General features: G+C 44.6%; 1 protein-coding gene across 1 annotated transcript in view; it reads left to right on the top strand.

The window, feature by feature from the left end:
- Positions 1-27,318, top strand: part of LOC143933709 (uncharacterized) — a 41,972-nt gene that overhangs the window by 11,708 nt on the left and 2,946 nt on the right. The window contains exons 2-4 of the mRNA XM_077456700.1: positions 15,062-15,178; positions 19,571-19,723; positions 24,795-24,956. Coding sequence (XP_077312826.1) covers positions 15,062-15,178; positions 19,571-19,723; positions 24,795-24,956 — 432 coding nt within the window. The remainder of the gene's footprint in view (positions 1-15,061; positions 15,179-19,570; positions 19,724-24,794; positions 24,957-27,318) is intronic.

Genomic DNA, 27,318 nt, shown 5'->3' on the forward strand with positions numbered 1-27,318 from the left:
GCATGGTTTTCACCAGGACTGCAATTAGCCATCTGTAAAGCATCAAGAACTACTGAAATCTTAGGAATTATCATTTGGTTTTGAAATTTTGAAAATCCCTTTACTACTTTGCAGATTGAATGTCTTTTTTTTTTACAATCTTTATGGGTTTCTCACCATTCAATCGTCCTTTGCTTACTGGTGCAGATTAAAATCTAAGAAGACAAAAAAGCCCATCCGATCTGCTACCTAAAACTGGCCATACACTAGGAGAATTTTCTATAAAATATAAAAAAAATTATCAAAAAGACCCCAGATCTCTCATTTACCTTTAACCCTTTTGCTGCTAGAGCTGTTTTTGCGGGGAGGGTTTTTTTTTTTTTTTGCACACGTGATTAAAAAATCTTTTTCGGGCTAAAGATTATACAAAATCCCCCAAACATTGTATATTTTATGAAGGCAGACACCCTAGAGAATAAAATGGTGGTAGTTCCAATTTTTTTTTTTTTACGTCACATGTTATTACTGTAAACTTTCTAAACAATGGGACAGTTTACTGTCCTTCAGACTTTAGGGGGGGCCAGATTGTGGTCATTGGGATTAGAAAAGGTCCAGACAACAGTGGGAAAAAACAATGTTCCATCGTTGGTGTCAGTGGGTGGAATTGTGCTCCATCATAGGTGTCATTGGGAGGAATGGTGTCCCATCATTGGTGTCATTGCGAGGCATTGTGCCCCATCATTGGTGTTGTTGGACCCCTTTTTCGGTGTCATTGGGTGAATTGTGTCCCATCTTTGGAGTCATTGGGTCCCATTGTTAGTGTCATTGGCAGAAATTGTGTCCCATCATAGATGTCATTGGGGGGCATTGTGCCCCTTCGTTGGTGTCATTGGGAGGAATTGTGCCCCTTTATTGATGTCAGTGAGGGGAATTATGCCTCATTATTGGTATAAGTGGATGAAATAGTGCCCAAAGGGCCGCATAAAAGCAAGCAAAGGGCCGCAGTTTGGAGACCACTGGTCTAGAGAATGCAAACTTTCAGTAAAAAACACACGAAAGTCAATTTTAGGGCAAACAGACACAATAAATGACCCACATTTTTGGTAAAATATAAAAAAATGAGGTTGCGCCGAGTAAAGAGATACCCAACATCTCCAACCTTAAATTTACAAGCTCCCGTGAAATGGCGATAAATTTACGTACCCTATATTTTCTATAGGAGACGCTGTAAAAGCCCCCTATAGTTATCAGTTTTGTGTTACGGAGAGGTCTTGTGTTCTAATTATTGCTCTCCCTCTGATGCGCGAGGCGATATGTAAACATCCCTTGTAATAGAAAAAAACATGACAGGTCCTCTTAAATATGAGATCCAAGGTCAAAAAAGACCTCACATCTTATATTTACACTAAAATGCAATAAAAAAAAAAAAAAAAAAAAAAATATATATATATATATATATATATATATATATATATATATATATATATATATATATATTTTGTCATTTAAAAAAATGACCCTTTAAGAGCTATTGGCGGAAGTGAAGTTTTGACTTCGCTTCCGCCCTGCAGTAATATTATTATTATTATACAGGATTTATATAGCGCCAACAGTTTACGTAGCGCTTTATGGAGACGGGTGGGGGCCATCTTCCCCTCACTCGTCTTCATACCCAGCAAGACGCAATTGGATCGCGGTGGGAGGGAGGTGTCGACGATAATGATCTAGCGGCGAATTCGCCGCAGAGACCCCTTTTATCTTGTAGCGGAACGCCGGCTGAAGAAGAGGGTACCGGGGTTATGGCAGCTAGCTGCTGCCATAACAACGATATCCTCCTTCAAAGTCATCGAGTGAAATGACGGTGGGCGGTAAACGCACTAGGCTGCAGCAAAAACACACCAGGATGCACATGTCCCCATTTAAGGTGAAGAAAAACAGAGAGGGAAAAAAATGCACTGGAGAGCATCAAAAACGTGCATGCAGAAATACATCCGGAACGCATCCGGACTCTGCGTTTCTATGGTGTGAACTGGCCCTCAATGACAATTGCACAGTCATGCAACACTGTGCCCAAACAACATTTTTATCATTTTCCTAAGACAGATAGAGCTTTCTTTTGGTGCTATTTAAAGCAGAGCTTAAAGCGGAGGTCCACCCTAAAGTGGACCTTCTGCTCATTGGAACCCTCCCCCCCTCCGGCGCCACAATTGGCACCTTTCAGGGGGGAGGGGGGTGCAGGTACCTGTACAGTACAGGTATCTGCACCCACTTCCGGTGTAGATTCTGCATAAGGTACGCCCCTTTCCGCAGAATCTACGCCCCTTTCCGAAGGTCCCCCGCTGTCTGCTGGGAAACACACGGATCCCAGAGACAGCGGGGACCGTCCTTATTGCGCAGCACGACTTGCGCATGCGCAGTAGGGAACCGGGAAATGAAGCCGAAAGGATCCACTTCCTGATTCCCATACCCAAGATGGCGGTGGCAGCACCCGAGAGACGATCGAGAGATCGGCTTCGGGTGCTGACATCGCGGGCGCGCTGGGCGGGTAAGTATAATTATTTTAAAAGTCGGCAGCTGCAGTATTTGTAGCTGCTGGCTTTAAAAAAAAAAAAAAACGGCGGACTCCCGCTTTAACCCAAAAGGGGCGCACCTAGTTTTGACAGGTATCCACTCCCACTTATGCTAGGCGATCCGAGCGGAAGTTCTCCTCTCCCCCTCTTTTGCCCGAACATTCAGAAGGCGTCATGTGACTCGGGCATGCGCCAGTGCTGTCACAGCCAGGTGCCCACAGTTGTAATGCCGGCGCTGGGGAGAGGAGGGGGAGGTCACATCGCTGGATCCTGGGACAGGTGAGCGTTTATTAAAAGTCAGCAGCTACACTTTTGTAGACAGGAAAATGCCTTTAATCCCCACTGGGCTTTTTATTTTTTGCTTCAAAAACAAAAAAATAAAAAATTCTTATTTTCTGTTACAAATTTTAGTAAATAAGTCATTTTTCTCCTTCACTGATGTGCACAGATGGGCGCTGATGAGACGGCACTGAAGGGCACTGATGTGGAGGCACTAATATGCAGCACTGATGGGCACTGATAGGTGGCTTTGATGGGCACTGATAGGTGGCACTGATAGGTGACACAAATAGGCACTGATTGACCTCACTGCTGGGCACTGATTGGCATCACTGCTGGGCACTGATTGGCATCACTGCTGGGTACTGTTGGGGCTGCTCTGGTAATCAGTACCCTTATTATCTGTGTAGATCTCCTGAATTCGCAACGTATACGAATTTATCCGAAGTTATGAATTATCCGAAATAGCGAATGCCACATCTAAATGAATAGAACGTAACAAATTAATAATAATAAAAATTATTATTATTATTATTATTATTAATTTGTTACATTCCATTCATTTAGATGCGGCATTCATCATTTCGGATAAATTCGTATTCGTTACTTTCACTAACAGTCAAATTTGAAAGGAAATTCCAATACCGATAATTTAATAGTCATTAGCTAGTAAGCTAGTTAATTATTTAGGATTTTTGTTCTTATCTTCGTTCTTTTGAATTTTCTTCCTTATTTTAGGATTTTTGAATTTCCGAATATAACATTTTAGAATTTTCTTATTTTCTAGTTTTCAGATTTAAGAATTTACAAATGTTCAAATTTAAGAATTTTTGGATTCTGAATTTCCGGATTCGCAAATTTACAAATTCATTTTAAATAATGAATTTGAATTATGTTGAATGACCCGAAAAGAAAAACAAAAAAAAAACAAATTAATGAAAACAAACAAAATGGGGGTGGGGGGTGGGAGAGACCGAAATTCTGGTGGAATACCCTAGGCCAGTGACAGCGAAACTTGGCACCCCAGATGTTTTGGAACTACATTTCCCATGATGCTCCTGCACTCTGCAGTGTAGTTGAGTATCATGGGAAATGTAGTTCCAAAACATCTGGGGTGCCAAGGTTTGCCATCACTGATCTAGGCTAATTCATTCACTCTATTTAGGTCCGGTAAGCTGCAATATATTATCTTTTTTTTTTATACAGGGTTTAGATACACTTTAAAATGCCCATAAAAACAAATTCAAGATCCGTTGTGTCCTGGCATCAGAAGAGTCAAATGTGATTGGTTGTTATGAGTTACGGGTCTTAAGGATTACATGTGAAGAGAAAGAACCGTGAAGCTGAACGCGGCCCATTCAAGTGAATAGAGACATGTTGCGAATGCCCAATAACCATAGGCAATGCATGGAGTTAAAACAGGCAGTAAGAAGGCGTCCTATCACTTCTTCACTGTCTGTCAAACACCTCTGAAAAGCAATTCAAATGCAGATTGACAGTTTGGATGCAGTTCTAAACTTAGCCTTAGTCTACGTGTGGGTGTTGTAGACCACGACTCTCCAAACTGTGGCCCGCGGGCAGATGTGGCCCTTTGCTTGCTTTTATCTGGCCTTTAGGGTGCTGTTCCTCCCACTGATATGATGCACCATTCCTCTCATTGATACTAATGATGGGGCACCATTGCTCCCATTGACACTAATGATGGGGCACAATTCCTCTCACTTATACTAATGATAGGGCACGATTCCTTCCACTGATACTAATGATGGGGCACGATTTATCCCACTGATACTAATGATGGGGCAGGATTCCTTCCACTAATACTAATGATGGGACACAATTCCTTCCACTGACACCAAGAATGGGGTACGATTCACTGACATCAGTGATGGAGCATAATTCCTCCTACTGACCCCAATGATGGGACACGATTCCTTCCACTGACACCAAGGATGGGGTAGGAGTCCTCCCCACTGACATCAATAATGGGGCACAATTCACCGACACCAATGATGGGGCACGATTCCTTCCACTGACACCAAGGATGGGGTAGGAGTCCTCCCCACTGACATCAATAATGGGGCACAATTCACTGACACCAATGATGGGGCACGATTCCTCCCACTGACACCAATGATGGGGCACAATTCTTCCCACTGACACCAATGATGGGGCACGATTCCTCTCACTTACACCAATGATGGGGCACGATTCCTCCCACTGACATTAATAATGGAGTACTATTCCTCTCACTGACACCAATGATGGGGCACGATTCCTCCCACTGACACCAATGATGGGGCACGATTCCTCCCACTGACATTAATGATAGAGTACTATTCCTCCCACTGACACCAATGATGGGGCACAATTCTTCCCACTGACACCAATGATGGGGCACGATTCCTCCCACTGATACTAATGATGGGGCATGATTCCTCTCACTGATGCTAATGATGGGGCACAATTCCTCCCACTGACACCAATAATGGGGCACAATTCACTGACACCGAAAATGGGGCACAATTCACTGACACCAATGATGGGGCACAAGTCCTCCCCACTGACACCAATGATGGGGCGTGAGTCCTTCCACTGACACCAATGATGGCGCATGATTCCTCCCACTGACATTAATGATGGGGCACTATTCCCCTCACTTACACTAATGATGGGGCATGATTCCTCCCACTGATACTAATGATGGGGCATGATTGCTCTCACTGATATTAATGATGGAGCACGATTCCTCCCACTGACACCAATAATGGGGCATGATTCCTTTCCCTACAGACTATACTGAGTATGTAATTTACATACTGCCATTGACCCCTAAGTCCGAGGCATTTCTTACCCCACTGTCACCGGGGCATTTTCTACTCCCTCTGGTCACAGTCTGGCCCTCCTAAATTCTGAAGGATGATAAACTGGCCCTTTTTTTAGAAAGTTTGGCGGCCCCTGTTCTAGACTACAAACTAGTCATTTCATGCAGTTCAAGTCCATCCAGAAATGCCCCCCACCAATAATAAGAGAGCTAATGATATCTTTACATCTACCCATAATGCTTCACTCTGGTCTACAATCACCAGATGGCGAGCGCCTCTTCAAAGTGAGATCAATACATCGCTAAAAGGAATGTGATGTCAGTTCTCTGCGTTCTCTTTGCAAATCCCCATCGGACCTCAAGGCTGCTTCGTTTTACATGTTTTCAGCATTAGCGGGCGATCGATGTGTGTGAAGGACAGTTCATGGCGCACTCACCAACAAAGCCTTACATCGAGGTGACAGTTCTGGAAGCAATTCGATTTAAAGTTGAAGTTAAGTCTGCTTATATTATCCTTCCCTGGTTCCTCCAACATGCAAATGGGAATTTAAAATAAAACATTTCCGTTTTCATGACATGCTTTATTTTAGACTCAATGACATCATCACCGGGTCTCTGTGCTTATCTATGCAATGAAGGCAGATCATGGCTGGTGGGAGGGGCCGGCGGGGTTCTGTACAGAGCTTCCTGATATCACAGCACCCTATCCCAGTACTCCTCTAAAGAGCCCTCAGCCCATGTATCCAGTGAAGTGACTGGCCTCAGGTTAAATAAATCCTCCTACATATGTTGTACTTGTTTATCTGCAGTCTTCTCTTCTCTACATCCATTCACAGTCCAGAATTTCCAGAAGTCCAGAAGAGTATCTCTTAGCTCCAAAGGGTGTGTGTGGGGGGGGGGGGGGGGGGCGGGGGTGACAACCTGCAGATTAAGGAGGGTTTCCTTTCTCTTTTGCCAGCAGCCAAGACTCTTTAACCATTTGCCGACCGTGCTATGGCCAAAAGACAGCTACAGCGTTGTTTTCCAGTTCTGGTAGGAGCGTCAATAGACGTCCTCCTAGAACCACACCCTCTGCGAGTTAGCTGATCACAGATTGGGGTAAAGGGCCAATCATAGATGATCACATGTACACAGACGTGCCGGTAGACATCGACATACACAGTGTGGGAGGAAATATGAGCCGTTAACCAGCAAGCCTGTGAGCACATCATTTACTCTGATAATAAGGGCACTGATCATCAGTGCAGCCTATCAGTACCCATTAGTGCCACCTATCAGTGCCCATCCGTGCCGTCTATTATAGCTTCCTCATCATCGCCCATTAGTGCTGCCTCATCAGTGTAAATAAGTACAGCCTATGAGTGCCCATCAGTGCCTTCCTCATCAGTGCAGTCTATCAGTGCAGCCTCATCAGTGCCCATCAGTGCCCTCCTCATCAGTGCAGCCTCATCAGTGCACATTATTTCAGCCTCATCAGTGCCCATCAGTGCAGCCTCATCAGTGCCCATCAGTTCCATCTATCAGTGCCTCCTCATCAGTGCACATCACTGCCATCTATCAGTGCCTCCTCATCAGTGCACATCAGTGCCATCTATCAGTGCCTCCTCATCAGTGCACATCAGTGCAGCCTATGAATGCCAATCAGTGCAGCCTATCAGTGCCCATTAGTGACACCTATCAGCGCCCATCCGTGCCATCTATTAGAGCTTCCTCATCAGTGCCCATTAGTGCTGCCTCATCAGTGTACATCAGTGCAGCCTATTAGTGCCACCTATCAGTGCCCATCCGTGCCGTCTATTATAGCTTCCTCATCAGTGCCCATTAGAGCTGCCTCATCAGTGTAAATCAGTACAGCCTATGAGTGCCCATCAGTGCCTTCCTCATCAGTCCCATCTATCAGTGCAGCCTCATCAGTGCCCATCAGTACCTTCCTCATCAGTGCAGCCTCATCAGTGCACATTATTTCAGCCTCATCAGTGCCCATCAGTTCCATCTATCAGTACCTCCTCATCAGTGCACATCAGTGCTTTCTCAGTGCAGCCACATCAGTGCCATCTATCAGTGCCTCCTCATCAGTGCAGCCTATGAATGCCAATCAGTGCAGCCTATCAGTGCCCATTAGTGACACCTATCAGCGCCCATCCGTGCCATCTATTAGAGCTTCCTCATCGGTGCCCATTAGTGCTGCCTAATCAGTGTACATCAGTACAGCCTATGATTGCCGTCTATCAGTGCCCATCAGTGCAGCCTCATCGGTGCCCATCAGTGCCTCCTCAGTGCACATTAGTGCAGCCTATGAATCCCAATCAGTGCAGCCTATCAGTGCCCATTAGTGACACCCATCAGCGCTTCCTCATTAGTGCCCATTAGTGCTGCCTTATCAGTGTACATCAGTACAGCCTATGAGTGCCGTTTATCAGTGCAGCCTCATCGGTGCCCATCAGTGCATATTAGTGCCTCCTCATCAGTGCCCATCAGTGAAGCCTATCAGTGCCCATTAGTGCCACTTATCAGTGCCCACTATCAGTGCAGCCTCATCAGCACACATCAGCAGAGAAGAAAAATTACTTATTTGCAACATTTTATAACAGAAACAAACAAAAAGGTTTTTGTTTCAAAATTTTCATTCTTTTTTTTGTTTGTTTAGCAAAAAAATAAAAAACAGTGGTGATTAAATACCACCAAAAGAAAGCTCTATTTATGTGAAAAAAAATGATAAAAATGTAATTTGGGTACATCGCTGCATGACCGCGCAATTGTCCTTCAAAGTGTGACAGCACTGAAAGCTGAAAATTGACCTGGGCAGGAAGGGGGTGAGAGTGCCCGGTATTGAGGTGGTTAAAACTTCTGGACTCCAGAACCCAAACCAGGAGCTAAAAAAAATAAGAAAAAAAACTGTAAATGTTACCAGGGTGGATTTACTAAAGGCAAATAGACTGTGCACTAATTTTCCCCAGAGCTTAGTGAATGTGGTAATGCACTGCTTATTTCCACCATCCAATCATGTTTAAAAAAAAAAAATGTTTTTATTTTTTTCCCTTGCACCTGTGACCTGATTGGGTATTTTTCACAAAGTGAAGATAGATAGATACACAATATTATCAAAAGTATTGGGACACATGCCTTTACACACACATGAACTTTAATGCCATCCCAGACTTAGTCAGTAGGGTTCAATATTGAGTTGGCCCACCCTTTGCAGCTATAACAGCTTCAACTCTTCTGGTAAGGCCGTCCACAAGGTTTAGGAGTGTGTCTATGGGAATGTTTAACCATTCTTCCAGAAGCGCATTTATGAGGTCAGGCACTGACGTTGGACGAGAAGGCCCGACTCGCAGTCTCTGCTCTAATTCATCCCAAAAAGGTTCTATCAGGTTGAAGTCAGGACCAGTCAAGTTCCTCCACCCCAAACCCGCTCATCCATGTCTTGTGGATCTTGCTTTGTACACTGGTGCACACAGTCACATTGGAACAGGAAGAGGTCATCCCCAAACTGTTCCCACAAAGTTGGGAGCATGAAATAATCTAAAATTTCTTGGTATGCTGACACCTTAAGAGTGCCTTTTATGCCGCATACACACGACCGGACTTTGATGGACCAGGTCTTCCTGACGGAGTTTCGGCGGAGTTCCGACGGACTTTCCGAACGAACGGACTTGGCCACACACAAGCACACCAAAGTCCAACGGATTCGGACGTGATGACGGACGACTGGACTAGAATAAGGAAGTTCATAGCCAGTAACCAATAGCTGCCCTAGCGTCGGTTTGGTTTTCGTCCGTCAGACTAGCGAGTCCATCGGTAAGATTTGAAACATGTTTTAAATCTAAAGTCCATCTGATTTTTAGACAGCAAAGGTTCCGATGAAGCCCACACACAATCGAATTGTCCGGTGGATTAGTTCCGTTGGACCTAGTCCGTCGAAAAGTCCGATCGTGTGTACACGGCATTACTGAAACTAAGGGGCCAAGCCCAAACCCTGAAAAACAACCCCACAACATGATCCCCCTTCCACCAAATGATTTGGACCAGGGCACAAAGCAAGGTCCATAAAGACATGGATGAGCGAGTTTGGGGTGGAGGAACTTGACTGGCCTGACCTCAACCCAATAGAAAATCTTTGGGATAAATTAGAGCAGAGACTGTGAGCCAGGCCTTTTCATCCACATCAGTACCTGACCTCACAAATGTGCTTCTGGAAGAATGGTGAAACATTCCCATAGACACACTCCTAAACCTTGTGGACGGCCTTCCCAGAAGAGTTGAAGCTGTTATAGCTGCAAAGGGGGGGCCAACTCAATATTGAACCCTACGAACTAAGACTGGGATGCCATTAAAGTCATTGTAAGGGGTTTTTTTTGTTTCTTTTTTTAAATAACAAACATATGATACTTACCTCTACTATTCGGTGGTCCCCATGGCGTAAGGTGCCCAGATATTTTTTAAATGAAATCCGGGGACATACTTTTTTTTTTTCTAGTAGTGGCGGCAATTAACGACTCTCTGCCCTTCGCTGCTGCCGTCCGCCTCACAGCCTGTCAAGTCTTACTCTCCAGGCCCCGTCTACAACTGGGTGGGGAGCGGAGGAAGATCACTCCACCAGTGAAGGCAAGGAGATGGGCAAGGTGGCTGGCCGGGACTTGAGCCAAGGCAGAAGAACATGCGAGCAGGAGCGGAACGGGCAAGAAATATTCTGTCCACTCCGACCAGCACATGATCATCAGAAAGGGGCACAGATAATGAAAAAAATACACCCACACCCCCTAAGCTAGTAGGAACGGCAGAGCGGAGGGGGGGGGGGGGGGTTAGGGTGTAATTCAGATTTTTTTTTTATTATTCTGCACTGTCTTTGAAATTGCCGCAGCCCCTGTTCAAATCCAATCCGGGGACAGACTTGATTCGGGGACAGTGTCCTCAATCCGGGAACTGTCCCTGGAAACCGGGGATGTCTGGTCACCCTACCCTGGCAGATCTTACGGCTCCTCCCCACATCAGATAACCCCCAAGGAGAAGTGCTCTCCCAGGGGGGTTACCTCGCAGGCGTGCTCCGAGTCCATCATTCGGCATCCATAGCCTCTGAATGTATAAATCGGCCCCGCCCCCTGGTGCCCGCATTCGATTGATGGCATCAGGAGCCAATGGCTGCGCTGCTATCAATCTAGCCAACCCGGCACGAGAAAAAGAGGGTTTGGGTAAGTAAAACGGGGGGGGGGGGGGCTAGGGGGGCTGCTGCACTGCAAGAGGTTTTGATAGATAGATAGATAGATAGATAGATAGATAGATAGATAGAGATATGTATGCATATAAATGAAGGGTGGAAATTTCCTGTCCTCTATAACAATTACTATACTAAAGTACAGCACAATCTGGATTTCCCTCCGGTGCTGACTTAGTTCAGCGCGTTCTGTGGTCAGATCAGAAGGACGGTGCACATCACAGCCTGTTCCTGATTCATCCACTAAAAATAGGAATTGTACACCAGATCTACCAAACACGAAACGAGGACATTAGAGGTGAAACGCATCTTCCGACACCTGCGTGATGCTATAGTGTGCGAGCAAAAACAGGGCTCATCAGCAAAAAAAAAGGGGACTTGATTAACGAAATTAAATCCCTCCTTTGTACTTGAAGTAGAACATCAGAAAATGAAGTCCTGTTAGATCACTTCAGGCGGCCCCTTTTGCAGGTATAGCTACTGAAAACATTAACTACTTCAGCCCCGGAAGAATTTCCCCCCTTCCTGACCAGGGCACTTTTTGCGATTCGACACTGCGTCGCTTTAACTGACAATTGCGCGGTGGTACAACGTTGTACCCAAACAAAAGTGACAATCTTTTTTCTCCCACAAATAGAGCTTTCTTTTGGTGGTGTTTGATCACCTGTGCGGTTTTTATTTTTTGCGCTATAAACAAAAAAAGCATCAATTTTGAAAAAATTTTTTTTTTACTTTTTGCTATAATACATATCCCCAAAAAAATGTTTTAAAAAAACAAATTTCTTCCTCAGTTTAGGTCGATATGTATTTTTCTACATATTTCTGGTAAGAAAAAAAAAAATTGCAATAAGCATACATTGATCGGTTTGCACAAAAGTTATAGCATCTACAAAATAGGGGATATATTTATGGCATTTTTTTTTTTTTGCCAATTTTTATTATTATAAATTTTTTAATTTTTTAACTAGTAATGGCAGGGATCTGCGATTTTTAGCAGTACTGCCACATTGCGGTGGACAGATCAGACACTTTTAACACCTTTTTGGGACCATTGACATTTATGCAGCGATCGGTGCTATAAAAATGCACGGATTACTGTGTAAATGTTACTGGCAGGGAAGGGGTTAACACTAGGAGGCCAAACAAAATTGACGTCCTTTTTTCCCCCCACAGATAGAGCTTTCTTTTGGTGGTATTTGATCACCCCTGCGGTTTTTATTTTTTGCGCTATAAACAAAAAAAAGAGCGCCAATTTTGATAAAAATATGTATTCTTCTACATATTTTTGGTAAAAATAAATAAATAAATAAATCACAATAAGCGTATATTGATTGGTTTGAGCAAATATTAATAATCAATAAATTGATTGGTTTGAGCAAAAGCAAAAGTTATAGCGACTACAAAATAGGGGATAGATTTATTGCATTTTTATTTATTTTTTTATTAGTAATGGCGGAGATCTTTTTATCGTGACTGCGACATTATGGCAGACACATCAGACAATTTTGACACTATTTTGGGACCATTGTCATTTATACAGCAATCAGTGCTATAAAAAATGTACCGATTACTGTGTAAGTGACACTGGCAGGGAAGGGGTTAACACTAGGGGGCCATGAAGGGGTTAAGTATGTCCTAGGGAGTGATTCTAACTGTGCGGGGATGGGCTACCACTGACATGACAGACTTCTCCCAATGACAGGGAGCAGTGATCTCTATCATGTCACTAGGCAGAAAGGGGAAATGCCTTGTTTACACGATCACGGGACACCGGCGGACATCAAGCTCGCGGGCACGGTCATGGAGTGCGCGCCCACAATGCTGCGTCTTAAAGGGGATGTACCTGTACGCCCATTTGCGCAGCCATACTATGGTGCCAACGTATATCGTCGTGCACTGATCGCCAACTGGTTAAAAATAAGTGCCTATACTGTGCCAATACTGCAAAGCAGGGTTGAGAAACTGAGAAATCTAGTAGTAAAAAGCAGCACGCTTTACACACATTGCACATAGTTAGGCACACTTTTAACCCCTTGATCGCCCTAGATGTTAACCCCTTCGTAGCCAGTGTCATTAGTACAGTGACAGTGTATAGTATTATCACTGATCACTGTATTAGTGCCACTGGTGATGTCAGTGTCAGTTAGTCAGTTCCCCCAGTATCAGTTAGTGTCAGATTGTACACCGCACTATCACAGTCCCATTATAAGTCGCTGATCGACGCCATTAGTAGTATATAAAAAAAAAATTCCAGTATATATACACACGCCATAGTTTGTAGGCGCTATAACCTTCCCGCAAACCAATCAATATACACTTATTGGGATTTTTTTTAATCAAAAACATGTAGCAGAATATAATTTGGTCAACATTTAAGAAATTACATTTTTTTTTTATTGGATACGTTTTATAGAAGAAAAAAATATATAAAAATAAAAGAAAAAAAATATTAAAAAAAGATATCAATTTAGTTTGGGTGCAACGTTGCAATTAACCACTTGCCGACCAACCGCTGTCATTATACTGCAACAGGTTGGCTCTATTGCGCAAATCAACGTAGGTGGCTGGAGCCGATGCATGTGGCCATGATGTCTGCCGGCCACCCATTGATCGCTCCACAGGAAACCTAGAACGGGTATCTGTCAATGTAAACAAACAGATCCCCATTCTGTCAGTGTAGGAGAGAGAGATTGTCCGTTCCTAGTGACCAGAAACAGGGATCTCTCTCCTCCTCCAGTCAGTCCCTCCCCCCACAGTTAGAAACACCTCCCTAGGGAACACATTTAACCCCTTGATCGCCCCCTAGTGTTAACCCCTTCCCTGTCAGTGTCATTTATACAGTAATCAGTGCATTTTTATAGCTGTATAAATGTCACTGGTCCCAAAAAAGGTGTCTGATCTGTCTGCCGCAATGTTACAGTCCCGCTCACAGCTATTACTAGGAAAAAAATAATAATAAAAATGCCATAAATCTATTTCCCTATTTTTGTAGACGCAATAACCAATATATGCTTATTGCGATTTTTTTTTTTTACCAAAAATATGTAATAGAATACATATTGACCTAAACTGATGAAGACATTAGTTTTTTTTAACTTTTGTTTTACTTTTGGGATATTTATTATAGCAAAAATTAATATATATATATATATATATATATATATATATATATATATATATATATATAATTTTTTTTTTTTTTTTATTATAATAAATTCTAAAAAAAAATTGTCAATGTCAGTTCATGATTCAAAAACACAGTTTTAATATATAAATTTAGATGTTCACAGAGGCAACCATATTTGCTCATTAAATACTCATGGACTGCTCCCTGCCTTGCAATGCTACACAATGGCTGTGCTTTCCTGCTGCGTCTCACAATGCAAAGCTATCAGCCAACTCATTAACCTATGCCTTCCCTGAGTGACTGACAGCCCAACTCCTATTTATATGTTTTATTTCATTTGGAATAGATCAGGGAAGGGTCAAGGACTCTGACAGGGTTTTTCCTTGCTGTCTGTGACCTTATCTAGCGGATTTACCCTCACTTCCTGTCAGGACAGAAAGCAATTGCTTCCTGTCCTATCCTGACAGGAAGTGAGGGAAAATCTGCTATAACGGATCAGGGAAGGTTCAGGGATCCTGTCAGTTTTTTTTTCCCTTGCTGTCTGTGACTGTGACCCTGTCTAGCAGATTTCCACCTCACTTCCTGTCAGCACAGAAAGCAATTGCTTCCTGTGCTGACAGGAAGTGAGGGGAAATCTGCTAGACAGGGTCACAGAGAGCAAGATGGTGGCACAGACATGAATTCAATTATAATTTAAGTATAACTAAAGATAAACTTTTTTTTTATTATTTTAGTTTTGGACGGAGTGGAAAGGGATGACAGTTTTTTTTGTTTTGTTTTTTGCTGGTTGTGATTCACCCCCTCTATTTGTTCTGGTGACTGTTATCAAGAAAATCACAAATTTTAGGTTGTTACCCAAACAGGAATAGAGGGGCAGTCTTCCAATGGACACACCAGCTCTGTTGACAACCAGGAATTCCCTCAATTTGTAGAGTTTTCATCTCACTTCCTATTTTGGCTATGGGACAGGAAGTGAAGGGAAATCCCACCAGTGAGATACAGTTTTCCTGTTTCATGTTAACAACCTTGTAAATGGTAAACATGTACCAACTTTGTTTGTTTTTCAGCTTTCTCCCTGACTTGCTTTCACTGTAACACCAACACTGGAGACTGTAACGAAAATGAGAAGCCCTGTCTAGCACCGCATGACACGTGTTTTACTACGCTCACCGAAAATCAGCTAGGTAAGTTGACCCGCACCCCTCTCCCCAATCCAACATACATGTTATAATTTGTGACTGTGAGGACACAGACACCAAAAAAACTCAACAAGGAGGTTTCTGATCTTCTACTCAACGCTCGGCCGCGGAGAGAAGATGCCAAACCTGGAAGATGCAGAGGATAAAACAGCGGCGGGGGACGACGAAGCAATAATGGGGTTCGCAGAGCTAACAGTGCTGGAAAAGGACAGTGGCAGTTTAGTCACATTTGTACCCCCCCCCCCCCCCCCCCCGGCCACCCACCAAAAGCCTAACAAAGCGACCAGAGGGGATAATACACATCCCATGGCAAATTTCACTCAGCTTTTCAAGTCTGACAGGCGACACTTACCCATTGAAGTCATTGGGACTGTGCAGTGGAGGGAGCCAATGCATTTCGGGAGTTCAAACACTCCTCCTTCATCAGGGCCAATGTATTAGGGAACCTCAAAAACACCTGGACCCAACTTAGATTGTAATGATAGTTGTGTTATTGATTACCGGTATATTGTGTTGACATTTTATGCATTCTGTACATTCACATCAGTCCCTACACTCAAAGAGCTTATAATCTATGGTTCCTATTTCACATGCTTATACATATTAGGGCCAAATATCTTATATAGTCAGTGGGAGAGCCAACACGTTTCGGGGGGGGGGGGGGGGGGTTGGGTCCATGCACGCCTCCTTCATCAGGGCCAATTTATTATGGCACCTCAAAAATGGCTGGACTCAACTTAATTGTGATGGTAGTTGTATTGTTTATTATATCAGGAGGAGCAGTATCATCTCCTAACTGTCTTGAAGCTACTAATCTGACACCCATCTAAAAGGCTATCTACGCAGCACGTTTCTCAGACTCTGCCGCTATGTAAACATAGCCTATGGGTGCCACAACAATGGTCGAAGAGTCTTTTTTTCATTTTAGGCCCCTTTCACACATGCGGACAGTATGTCCGTATTTCATCCATCCGTTTGCGGATGAAATAAGGACATACATGCATTCCTATGGAATAGCGGGTATCTGCGGGTAAACATCCGCAGACACCCGCTATCGTCCGCCTCCGCTATTGTCCGATTCTGCAGATGGAGGAAAATCCTATTTTTCTATCCGTCTGCAGAGCGGATGAACACGGACAGACGGTCATCTGATCCCCCCCATAGAGGAGAGCGGGGAGCTGACAGTGTGCGGAGACTGCCCTGTCCGCCGCTGCTCAGTGGGACCACGGAGCGATCCCCACGGATCATCATTACTGATCCATCCCGTGTGAAAGGGGCCTTATATTTTATGTTATATTATTTAATTTATGTTATTCTATTTTATTTTATACTTAGTGGGAGAACCAACATATTTCAGTAGTTCAAACTCTCCTCCTTCATCGGGGTCAATCTATTAGGGAACGTCAAAAACGTCTAGACTCAACTTGCAATGCAATGATAATTTTATTATTTATTACAGGTATTTATATACTGCATTGTCATTTTATGGAGACTGTACATTCACATCAGTCCCTAACCTCAAGGAGCTTACAAACAATGGGCCCTATCTCACGTTTATACATATTTGGGCTAATTAAGTACCCAGGAGAAACCATCACAAGCACAGGGAGAGCATGCAAACCCATGTAGATAGCAGTGACGGCTGGTGGTCAATATTTTGGGGTGTGCTGGTAAACAGGACCTGGCCCCCTCACTCGCAACAAAACAAAATCGATTATAGCGCACACATACAAAAATGACATTTAAATTCTACAATGCTATTTCAAAACACTTGAACATATTCAAAAATATGGGGATTTGGTCACAATATATGGTCCTATAGTGCTAAACCCACTTATCAGTGGGTCCTACACTTTTCATAGAATGAAATGTCCTTTGTCTCAACTATGGTTGCCACCTCATCCCTTTAAACCCAAACACATATTAATTACACAGGTTCTCTGGCTGATTAAGGTGGCAATTAAACTCACTTGGGGCTTTATCTGTGTAACGGAACCCCTAATATAAAGGGGGTTAACGCCGTTTACGATGTTCCCTCTCCTAGACACACATCCACTCGCTACCAATATCCACAGCTAAACAACCCTTTCCTATAGGAGCCGACCCCTCTGGCAAAAAGACGAGACGCACTCTGTCTCTTCTGTAGTAGGAATGACTTTATTATTGAGAAACATTGTAACTTTATACACAATTCAAGGCACATGCTTTAACATGAACAAGGGCCCAGCTCCACCCACACATCCCAAGACTCAACACCTCATCCTGACGTCTGCTAGGCTTCAAACGATCCCACCCAATACACATCTTTTCACAAAGGGTTGGTAGCCAGTCTATCTGGCACTTTACAATACACACAAGGACAGACTTAAATGAACAATAGAAATGCAAAACAACTTAATTCCTCACAGCAATGATACTTAACCCCCATATACAGTATACATCCAATCTATATACAATGTATATACAGCCTTGAATATGGCTATCACAGACCATATCGGGGGTTTCTTTTATTTACCCTGTGTCCAAAGTGACCCCACTGTCACAATCTGCATTTAATTAGCCTCAGAACTTGTGTAATTCGAAGGTGTTCGGGTTTAAAGGGATGAGGTGGCAACTCTAGTCTCAACCATGGGAGACAATCTCCTCTTTATGGGAGAACTGAAAGGACTCCTATAACACAGGTGGACACTAATGAGAGTTAATGAAGGGGGGATGGGGTGCTCCTGCCCAAGAGTCCTGGTCAGGATCCATACAGCATGCAAACCCTAAAAATGCGTTTACATTCAAGACACCCCCCTCCCCATGGCTCTCAATCCATTTCCACTCACGGCTCTCGATCCACACTACATGGAGATTAGGGTGCCCTGGTGCATGGAATGAGGAGGGAGGGAGCAGCACCCCTAATGGACTGGCCACCACTGGTAGGTGGTATCCTGGCTAGTTGCCACCTCATCCCTTTAAACCAGAAAACCTTTGAATTACACAGGTTCTGAAGCTAATTAAATGCAGATAAGGCACCAAGTGAGTTTAATTACCACCTTAGTCACAGAACCTGTGTAATTAATATGTGTTTGGGTTTAAAGGGATGAGGTGGATACCATAGTACTGGGCAGGATTGGAATTGAGGACCTTAGACGTGCCACCTGCTAATCCAATCCTACCATCATATGTTTTTTCAGCGTGGACTGTCTGAAAATACAAAATGTGTTGGCTCTCTGAATATATAACAAGAAAACATTTTGGCCTGTATGACCTTTGGTTGGCCATGGTTGGTACTGTTTCTTACATATTTTGACTTCTCTCAAGATCCCCCCCCCTTTCTTTTGGGGGAGTCTGATACATGTGAGCATCCTAACTGAAGTGAGGCAGCTTGATCAATGGGATGGTCTTTTCCAACACTGGATATTAATAATATCATGCATGATGCATGCACCTAGCGCTGGATTAAATTGGCACACTCAGAAGTAAGTACTGTATGTTATGCATACTTTATGGAAAGGGCTGCCTACCCTTCACCATACTACAGTTCTGTTTTAAGGTATGTATACTGTAATTGTTTTTTTAATAGGTTCCAGTGGAAGGAAGGGCTTCAGGGTGCAAAAAAGGGATGTGGGGGAGAGTTCAACTAAGATCTTGAGGGTCCCTCTGTGCTCCTCTGGTCCCTCATATGCACCTATGGTCCCCCATGCACCTCTGATCCCCCCCATGCTCCTCTGGCCCCTTGTGCTCCTCTATTCCCCCATGCTCCTCTGGTCCCCCACACTACCCTTTGGTCCCCCTGTTCTCCTCTGGTCCCCCACATGTTCCTCTATTCCCCCCATGCTCTTCTGGTACCAATGGAAGGAGGGGCTTCAGGGTGCAAAAAAGGGAAGTGTGTGTGGGTGGGGGGGGGGGGGTTACAACTAAGATATTGAGGGTACAAATAATCAGTACCTAATATGTTTATTTTATTGTCGTCAGCTCCATCTAGAAGCCATAATACAGTAATTTTCTGAAATACCTCATTATGGCCACTAGATAGATCTGATGGTCATAGGAGATTAACATAAAAAATTGCTGTGTGAATGCCTCAAGCAAATTATGAATAAATGCCATAATATGTTAATTTCCTATGACCATCAGCTCTATCTAGTGGCCATAATGTGGTATTTTCTTCATTGAGGTATTTCAGGAAAATACCGTATTATGGCCTCTAGATGGAGCTGACGATGGTAGGAAATAAACATATTAGGTATCGATTATTTGTTTTATAAACAAGGCTCCTAGAAGTTGGGTTAACCCCCATGAATCAGTTGCATATATGCAGAGGCTAACAGGAAAACTGTGTGTGTTTTTTTTTTTTTGTAAAAAAATATTTCTTGTTCTGTGTTTTGACAGACAAACAAAAGCTGCCCACCAAACATCTGGTGAAATCATGCGGAGAAAAGAAGTTCTGCAATCAAAGTTACAGCATGTCTTTCAACAGCACCAAGTTATATGCGTCAATCACATGCTGCGATTCAGACAAGTGCAAAACAATAATGCCTTCAAGTAAGTCTGAATAGAAGAATATATATATATATATTTTTAGCTCTTATAGTTCTGATCCTAAAAATTCTACCATAAAGAATTCTAAATATTAGAGCAGCGGTCGGCAGCCTTTTCTACATAAAGTGTCACGTTGTCAAGCATTGGACACCCGGAGCATCAGGGAACGTATGGTAGATTGTTGTCAACTCTTTGCATGCATAGTTGTACGGCTAATGGCAATTTCTGCTCAGTCATTATTTTATACTGTGAAATTAGTTTACATGCCATTAGCAGTACAGCTACAGTACATGCAGAAACTATTCACAGTGCTTCGCTTTTTGTACATTTTGTTATGTTACAGCCTTATTCCCAAATTGATCAGGGGTCTCAAACTTGCGACCCTCCAGCTGCTGCAAAACTACAAGCCCCATCATGCCTTTGCCTGAGGGAGTCTTGCTTGTAACTGTCACCCTTGCAATGCCTCATGGGACTTGTAGTTTCACAACAGCTGGAGGGCCATCAGTTTGAGACCCCTGGATTAAATTAATTATTTTACGCAAAATTCTACAAACAATACTCCATAATGACAACGTGAACAAAGTTTATTTTAAATCTTTGCAAATTTGAGTTTCCACTGATCACCCTTGAGATGTTTCTACAACTTGATTGGAGTCCATCTGTAGTAGATTCAGTTGATTGGTAGTGATTTGGAAGCACACACACCTGTCTATATAAGGTGCCACAGTTAACAGTGCACGTCAGAGCACAAACCAAGCCATGAAGTCCAAGGAATTGTCTGTGGACCTCTGAGACAGGATTGTATAGAGGCACAGGTCTGGGGAAGGGTTCAGAAAAATGTCTGTAGCCAGGGCTGGACTGGGACAAAAATCTGGCCCTGAACTTCATCCAGACTGGCCCACTTCGACAGGTCTCTGCCAGCCAACCTTGATGGACACCCAAGCCTCCCCGCCCCCCCGTTCACTGGCCATCAGCCATTATTTCTCTTATAGGCAGTGCCAGTGGCAAAGCTGGACATTCTTACAATCAGCTCTCCCCACCCGTAATGGAACAAGATTAGGCAGGAAAGTGAGAAACTCCCAGGCCATAGCTGTTGAGTCACCTGTCTCCCCCCCCCCCCCCCCCCCCGCTCCTTCTGGTCCCCCCATGCTCATTCTGGTCCTCCCGTGCTGCTCTGGTCCTCCGCCGTGCTCCTCTGGTCCCCCACATACTTCTGCATTCCCCTCCTGCTCCTCCGTTCCCCCCATGCTCCTCTGGCCCCCCCTGCTCCCCTTCCCCTCCTATTCCTCTGGCCCCCCACATGCACCTCTGGTCTTCTGTGCTCCTCTAGTCCCCATGCTTCTTTGGTCCCCCTGTGCTATTCTGGTCCCCTCCATGCTTCTCTGTCCCCCCCACATGCTCCTCTGTTCCCCCCACATGCTCCACTGTTCCCCCCACATGCTCCTCTGTACCCCAACATGCCCCTCTGGTCCCCTGTGCTCCTCTATTCTCCCATGCTCCTTTGGTCTCCCACATGAACCTCTGGTCCCCTTGTGCTCCTCTGGTCCCCCACAAGCTCCTCTGGTCCCTTGCATGCACCTCTGATCCCCTGTGCTCCTCTGGTCTCCCCTGTGCTCCTCTGGTCTCCCCCATGCTCCTCTGGTCTCCCCCATGAACCTCTGGTCCCCCACAAGCTCCCCTTGTCCCTCGCATGCTCCTCTGGTCTCTGTGCTCCTCTTTCCCCTGTTTTTTTCTGCCCCCCTCCTACAGTGCCCACCTCACCTCCCTGGCTAGTTATCCAGTGCAAGCTGAATAAAGACATGATCCTCAGGAGTTGGCACTGAGAAGCTCATCATGCGTTCCGGAAGACAGGCAGCCACAGACCATTATAACATAACTTTCCCCGACACTCATTCTCCTGCTCTTTCCTTCCCCCAGTCTCCATCTAGACTCCCTGCAGCAGCAGATAGGATGGAGAGCGCAGTAAGGAAAAAGCATGAGAATGAGTTATAACGGTCTGTGGCTGCCTGTCTCCTGGATTGTATTATGAGCATGAGCTTCTTAGTGCCGACTCCTGAGGATCATGTCTTTATTCTGCCCCGACTGCACAACTATCCAGGAAGAGGAGGGTAGCGATGTGGGGGGAACTAGAGAAGCAGAGGGGGCGGTGGTCCGCTGTCACTGAAACCGATAGTCCCGATGGCCACTACATGCCTGTCTGCAGCATTGAAGGTCCCAGTGAGCACAGTGGCCTACATCATCCATAAATTAAAGAAGTTTGGAACCACCAGGACTCTTACTAGAGCAGGCTGCCCAGACAAACTGAGCAATCAAGGGAAAAGGGCCTTAGTCAGGGAGGTGACCAATAACCCGATGGTCACTCTGACAGAGCTCCAACGTTTCTCTTTGGAGAGAGGAGAACCTTCCAAAACAACAACAATCTCTGCAATCAGGCCTGTATGGTAGAGTGGCCAGACGGAAGTTACTCACTAAAAGCCATATGACAGCCCACCTGGAGTTTTCCAAAAGGCACCTGTAGGACTCTCAGACCATGAGAAACATGGTCTGGTCTCATGAAACAAAGATTGAACTCTTTGGCCTGAATGGCAAGCGCCATGTCTGAAGGAAACCAGGTACCGCTCATCACCTGGCCAACACTGTCACTATAGTGAAGCATAGTGGTGGCAGCACCATGCTGTTGGGTTGTTTTTCAGTGGCAGGAACTGGGAGACTAGTCAGGATCGAGGGAAAGATGAATGAAGCAATGTACAGAGACATCCTTGATGAAAACCTGCTTCAGAGCGCTCTGGACCTCAGACTGGGGAGAAGGTCCATCTTCCAACAGGACAACAACTCCATGAATGTCCTTGAGTGGCCCAGCTAGAGCCCAGACTTGAATCCGATTGAATATCTCTAGAGAGATTTGAAAATGGCTGTGCACCGGCACTCCCCATCCAACCTGATGGAGCTTGAGAGGTCCTGCAAAGAAGAATGGGAGAAACTGTCCACAAATAGGTGTGCCAAGCTTGTAGCATCATTCACAAAAAGACTTGGCTGTAATTGGTGCCAAAAGTGCTTCAACAAAGTATTGAGCAAAGGCGGTGAATACTTATGTACACTGGATTTTTTTCGGTTTTTATTTTTAATAAATTTGCAAAGATTTCAAACAAACTTAATTCATGTTATTATGGGGTATTGTTTGTGGAATTTTGAGGAAAATAATTTGATTATTCCATTTTGGAATAAGGCTGTAACATAACAAAATGTGTAAAAAGTGAAGTGCTGTGAGTACTTTCTGGATGTACTTGTATAAGAACAGAAATGTACTAACTGTTGCAAACATGACACATGTTCAGTCCCAATGTATGAACTTAAAGTGGAGGGCCACCCTAAAAAACAAAAGTACATTAAAATGTTCCCAAAAAAAATTATTTTTTAAATTGAAATTTTTTTTTAAACTTACCAGAAATGCCTGTTGCTAGGCCAATCATCCTAATCTGCCTCTTCCTACTCCGCGGTGATCTTCGCTGGTCTTCGGTCTTCTCCTACGTGTGCTGTCTTCTGGGGAATGGGGCACGGTGTGTTCTGGGAACTGTGTGTGTCCCAGAACACAGCTCACAATGCTACACACTTTTGCTAATAGGTGACCCTTGTTCCCATCTCAGAATCTTTAGAGGTATGCTTTTCTATTCCCAATGGCCGCAATCCAGCCCCCCTTAAGTCTGAAGGACAGTAAACTGGCCCTCTCTTTAGGAAGTTTGGAGACCCCTGTTCTAGAGGGATCACAGAGGTATGGTATCTGTATAGTTACATAGCTCCCAACTGTCCCTGATTTGGAGGGACTGTCCCTCATTTGGAGAAATTTCCCTCTGTCCCTCATTTTGGTCTGATCTATAGAGTTGTAAATAAAATGCACTTTTTATATATCAAAAAGTGTTTCCCAGTTCTAAACCTTTCATCCCATTTCTAAAATTCCAAAGGACAGTATAAAGGAATAGTAGTGGTAAATAAACACTTTTGGGTTTAAAGCGGAATTCCACCCAAATTGGAACTTCCGCTTTTCAGAATCTTCCCCCTCCGGTGTCACATTTGGCACCTTTTCAGGGGGCAGGGAGGAGCAGATACCCGTCTAAACCCCTGTACACACGGTCGGAGATTTTCACAACCAAATCCGTCGGATTTTGCCCGTCGGATTTTGCCCGTCGGATCTTGTCCGAAACTGTTGCATACACACGGTTGGACAAAGTTGGCGAAAAATCCAATCTTTCAGAACATGATGAACGTGATTTCAGACGACGATGGCACTATATTCAGGCTAGTAGCCAATAGCTTTGATGTAGGAATTTGATCTGAGCATGCGTGGCACTTGGTCCGATCAAAATTCTCTACACATGATCGGAGTATGTCCGATCGGACCAGTTGGTCGGCAAATATTTCCAACATGTTGGAAAATTGAGTCCGACGGATATTCCGACGGAATCAGTCCGATGCATACCACACACAGTTGGATTATCCAACGACACGGTCCGATAGGACACACTCCGACGGATTCTCCGTCCGTGTGTACAAGGGCTTACACAGGTATTTTGCTCCCACTTCTGGGCATAGATAATCGAGCCACCCTCAGGTATCTACTCCACTTGCAGCTCCTTCATTGTCCTCCCGGCTGTCTTCTGGGATAGATACAGGACCCAGAAGACAACAGAGACCAGTGGGATCATGCAGCGAGAGTCGCGCATGCGTAGAGTCGTGCATGCGCAGCAGGGAACCAGGAAGTGGAGCCGCAAAGCTTCACTTCCTGATTCCCTTAAGGAAGATGGTGACGTCTCCATCCAAGAGCAGAGGGACGAGTTGGATTCTGGTGCCGACATCGCGGGTGCCCTGGACGGGTAAGTATCCTTATTTTAAAAGTCAGCAGCTGCAGTATTTGTAGCTGCTGACTTTAAAAATGAATAAAAAAATTAGGTGGAACTCCGCTTTAACCAATGATATTTTTTTTGTACAATTCTCCTTTAAGGGGGGGGGGGGGCATGGCAGGGGGCGTATACTTTTGCTAATAGGTGTCCCTCATTATCTGTCTGCATTTTGTTTTCAGTTGAAGATCCAAAAAAGGAGAAGGACAAGGAGAACGCTCTCAGTTGCCCTTACTGTAGCGAACTTGGTGCAACTAAGTGCAATAATAAAGACACAGCCAAGTGCTACGGAAAAGAGGACAAATGTGTGAGCTTCACGTCTCGTTCACTTCAAGACAATGCAGGTATCTTGTCCAGATCTTTATGGTCATACTACTGCTCTTATTTTGTAAAACCAATAAAACTTACGAGTCCTGAGAAAAATCTGAACTGTGGATCCCTACTGTTGCGTGCAAAACATTTTCACTTTTTTAGGCCCCTTTCACACTTGTGCGACCTGAAAGTCACGCAACTTTGACGCAATTTTTACCGCGACTTTAAGCAATGCCTGTGTAATCTTGTCGTCTGTGGACCTCAAGTCGCATCAAAGTCGGACCAAAGTAGTGCAGGGACCAGTGCTGGGACAAGGTCATCTAGAGCCCAGGGCAAACATCCCAAATTGCGCGCCCCCTCCTCCCAAGATTTAAAACATTATGTGTCAGCAAAAATCCCCCCCCAATAAAAATTAAAGCACTAATCTGCATGTTCACCCCCTAAACCTAACCCCTCCCTCCTCCCATTACAAATCCACACCGTGCTGAAATCCCTTCTCCCGCAACAAATCCTTGCCCCCCCCCCCATCTCTCCCAGCTCACACCCTCTCTCCCTCCATATGCCCCCAGCACAAATCTATCCCCCCTCCCCCAGCACAAATCCTTTCTTCTTAAATTTCCCCTCCAAGCACGGATTCCCTCTTCCCCCCACTCTCCAAATCCCCCCTTCTAGCACTAATTCCTCCCCACAATCCTCCATCCTAGCACATATATCCCCCCCCCAGCACAAATAACCCCAATCAGCCCTACTAGCACAAATCACCCCCCCCCCCACACCCCACTTATCAATGATATTTCCCCTCTACCATACTACTTTTATAGCAGAAACCACCCCAAAATCCCCCATCCTAGCACCAATCCTCTTCCCCCCCATCCCACCTCCCAATACAAACCAACCCCCCCCCCCCCCCCCCCAATCACTTTTCCTAACACACCTCCCTTAATTTGCCCTCCTAGAACAATTATTACCCCCTCTGCCTCTCCCCAAATTCCCCTTCTCAACACAAATCCCCTGCCCCCAATCTCCTTGAGGTGCCACCCCACCTCACATGATAACACAGTGCGCAGGGCAGCCGTCCCACCTGCCCATCCCTTGGCCCTGGCAGGGACTAATTTGCCGTCGCACAAATATGAATGGTACTCATTCGAAATCATGGGGTTTGACTAGTCATGTGACTTTGCAGCCCCAAGTCGCAGGACAAGTCGCACAAGTGTGAAAGGGGCCTTAGACTTTGCAGTACCAAATTTTTAATAATTGTAATAAAACTGCACAAGGTTTCATGTTTTCTAATGTAATATACTGATTGGAAGCTCAAACTACACATAGAAAAGGGATATAAAAGGATAAACTAAAAATCTAAATACTATATTAGATTAGTCTATCTTTATGGTAAAGTGGTTGTAAACTCTTACATACAGTAAGTATTCATACCCCTTGAAACGTTCCACATTTTGTCATGTTACAACCAAAAACGTAAATATATTTTTTTGTAATTTTATGTGAGAGACCAACACAAAGTGGCACATAATTGTAAAGTGGAAGGAAAATGATAAATGGTTTTCAACATTTTTTACAAATAAATATCTGAAAAGTATGGCGTGCATTTGTATTCAGCCCCCTTTACTCTGATACCCCTAACTAAAATCTAGTGGAACCAATTGCCTTCAGAAGACACCTAATTAGTAAATAGAGTCCACCTGTGTGTAATTTAATCTCAGTATAAATACAGCTGTTCTGTGAAGCCCTCAGAGGTTTGTTGGCGAACCATAGTGAACAAACAGCATCATGAAGGCCATAGGGATAAAGTATCGGAATCCAGGAGCCCCCTTTAATAACGGGGCCCCCAGATACCGGCCCCCCACCCTATGTGAATGAGTATGGGGTACAATGTACCCCTACCCATTCACCTGTGAAAAAAGTAAAAAAAAAAAAACACAACGCAGGGTAAAAATAGTTTATTGCACATCTCCGGGGGTCTTCCGTCTTCGGGGGGTCTTCTTGCCGGACTCCTCCGCTATCTTCTTCTAGCTCTTTTGCTAGCGGAGGAGCCCGGCTTTCTTCCTCGCCGCCGCCCTTCTTCCGACTTCGGGGGTCTTGTCCCCCTCTTCGGTTCTTCTGCCGGGCCACCGCGCCTTCTTATAGCTCTTTTACAGGCGGTGGCCCGGTCTGCTGTCGCCGCCGCCTTCTATTCTTCTGCTCTCTTCTTCTCTTCAGATCTTGACTCGTCGCTCCCTCTGCTCACAATGGCTCCGACACGACGCGCGGTGACTTATATAGGGACATCACCGGATGATGTCCCCGCCCATTATGATGGGGACATGGGGACAAGTTGCTTTGGGGTGGGGGGGCCGCGCGGCCCCCCTTTCCCCAAGGCACCCCCCATTTTGAGGGCAC

This window comes from Lithobates pipiens, unplaced genomic scaffold (genome assembly GCF_037356315.1).
Source record: "Lithobates pipiens isolate NorthernLeopardFrog02 unplaced genomic scaffold, aLitPip1_a1.2 Scaffold_27, whole genome shotgun sequence".
NCBI lineage: Eukaryota > Metazoa > Chordata > Amphibia > Anura > Ranidae > Lithobates > Lithobates pipiens.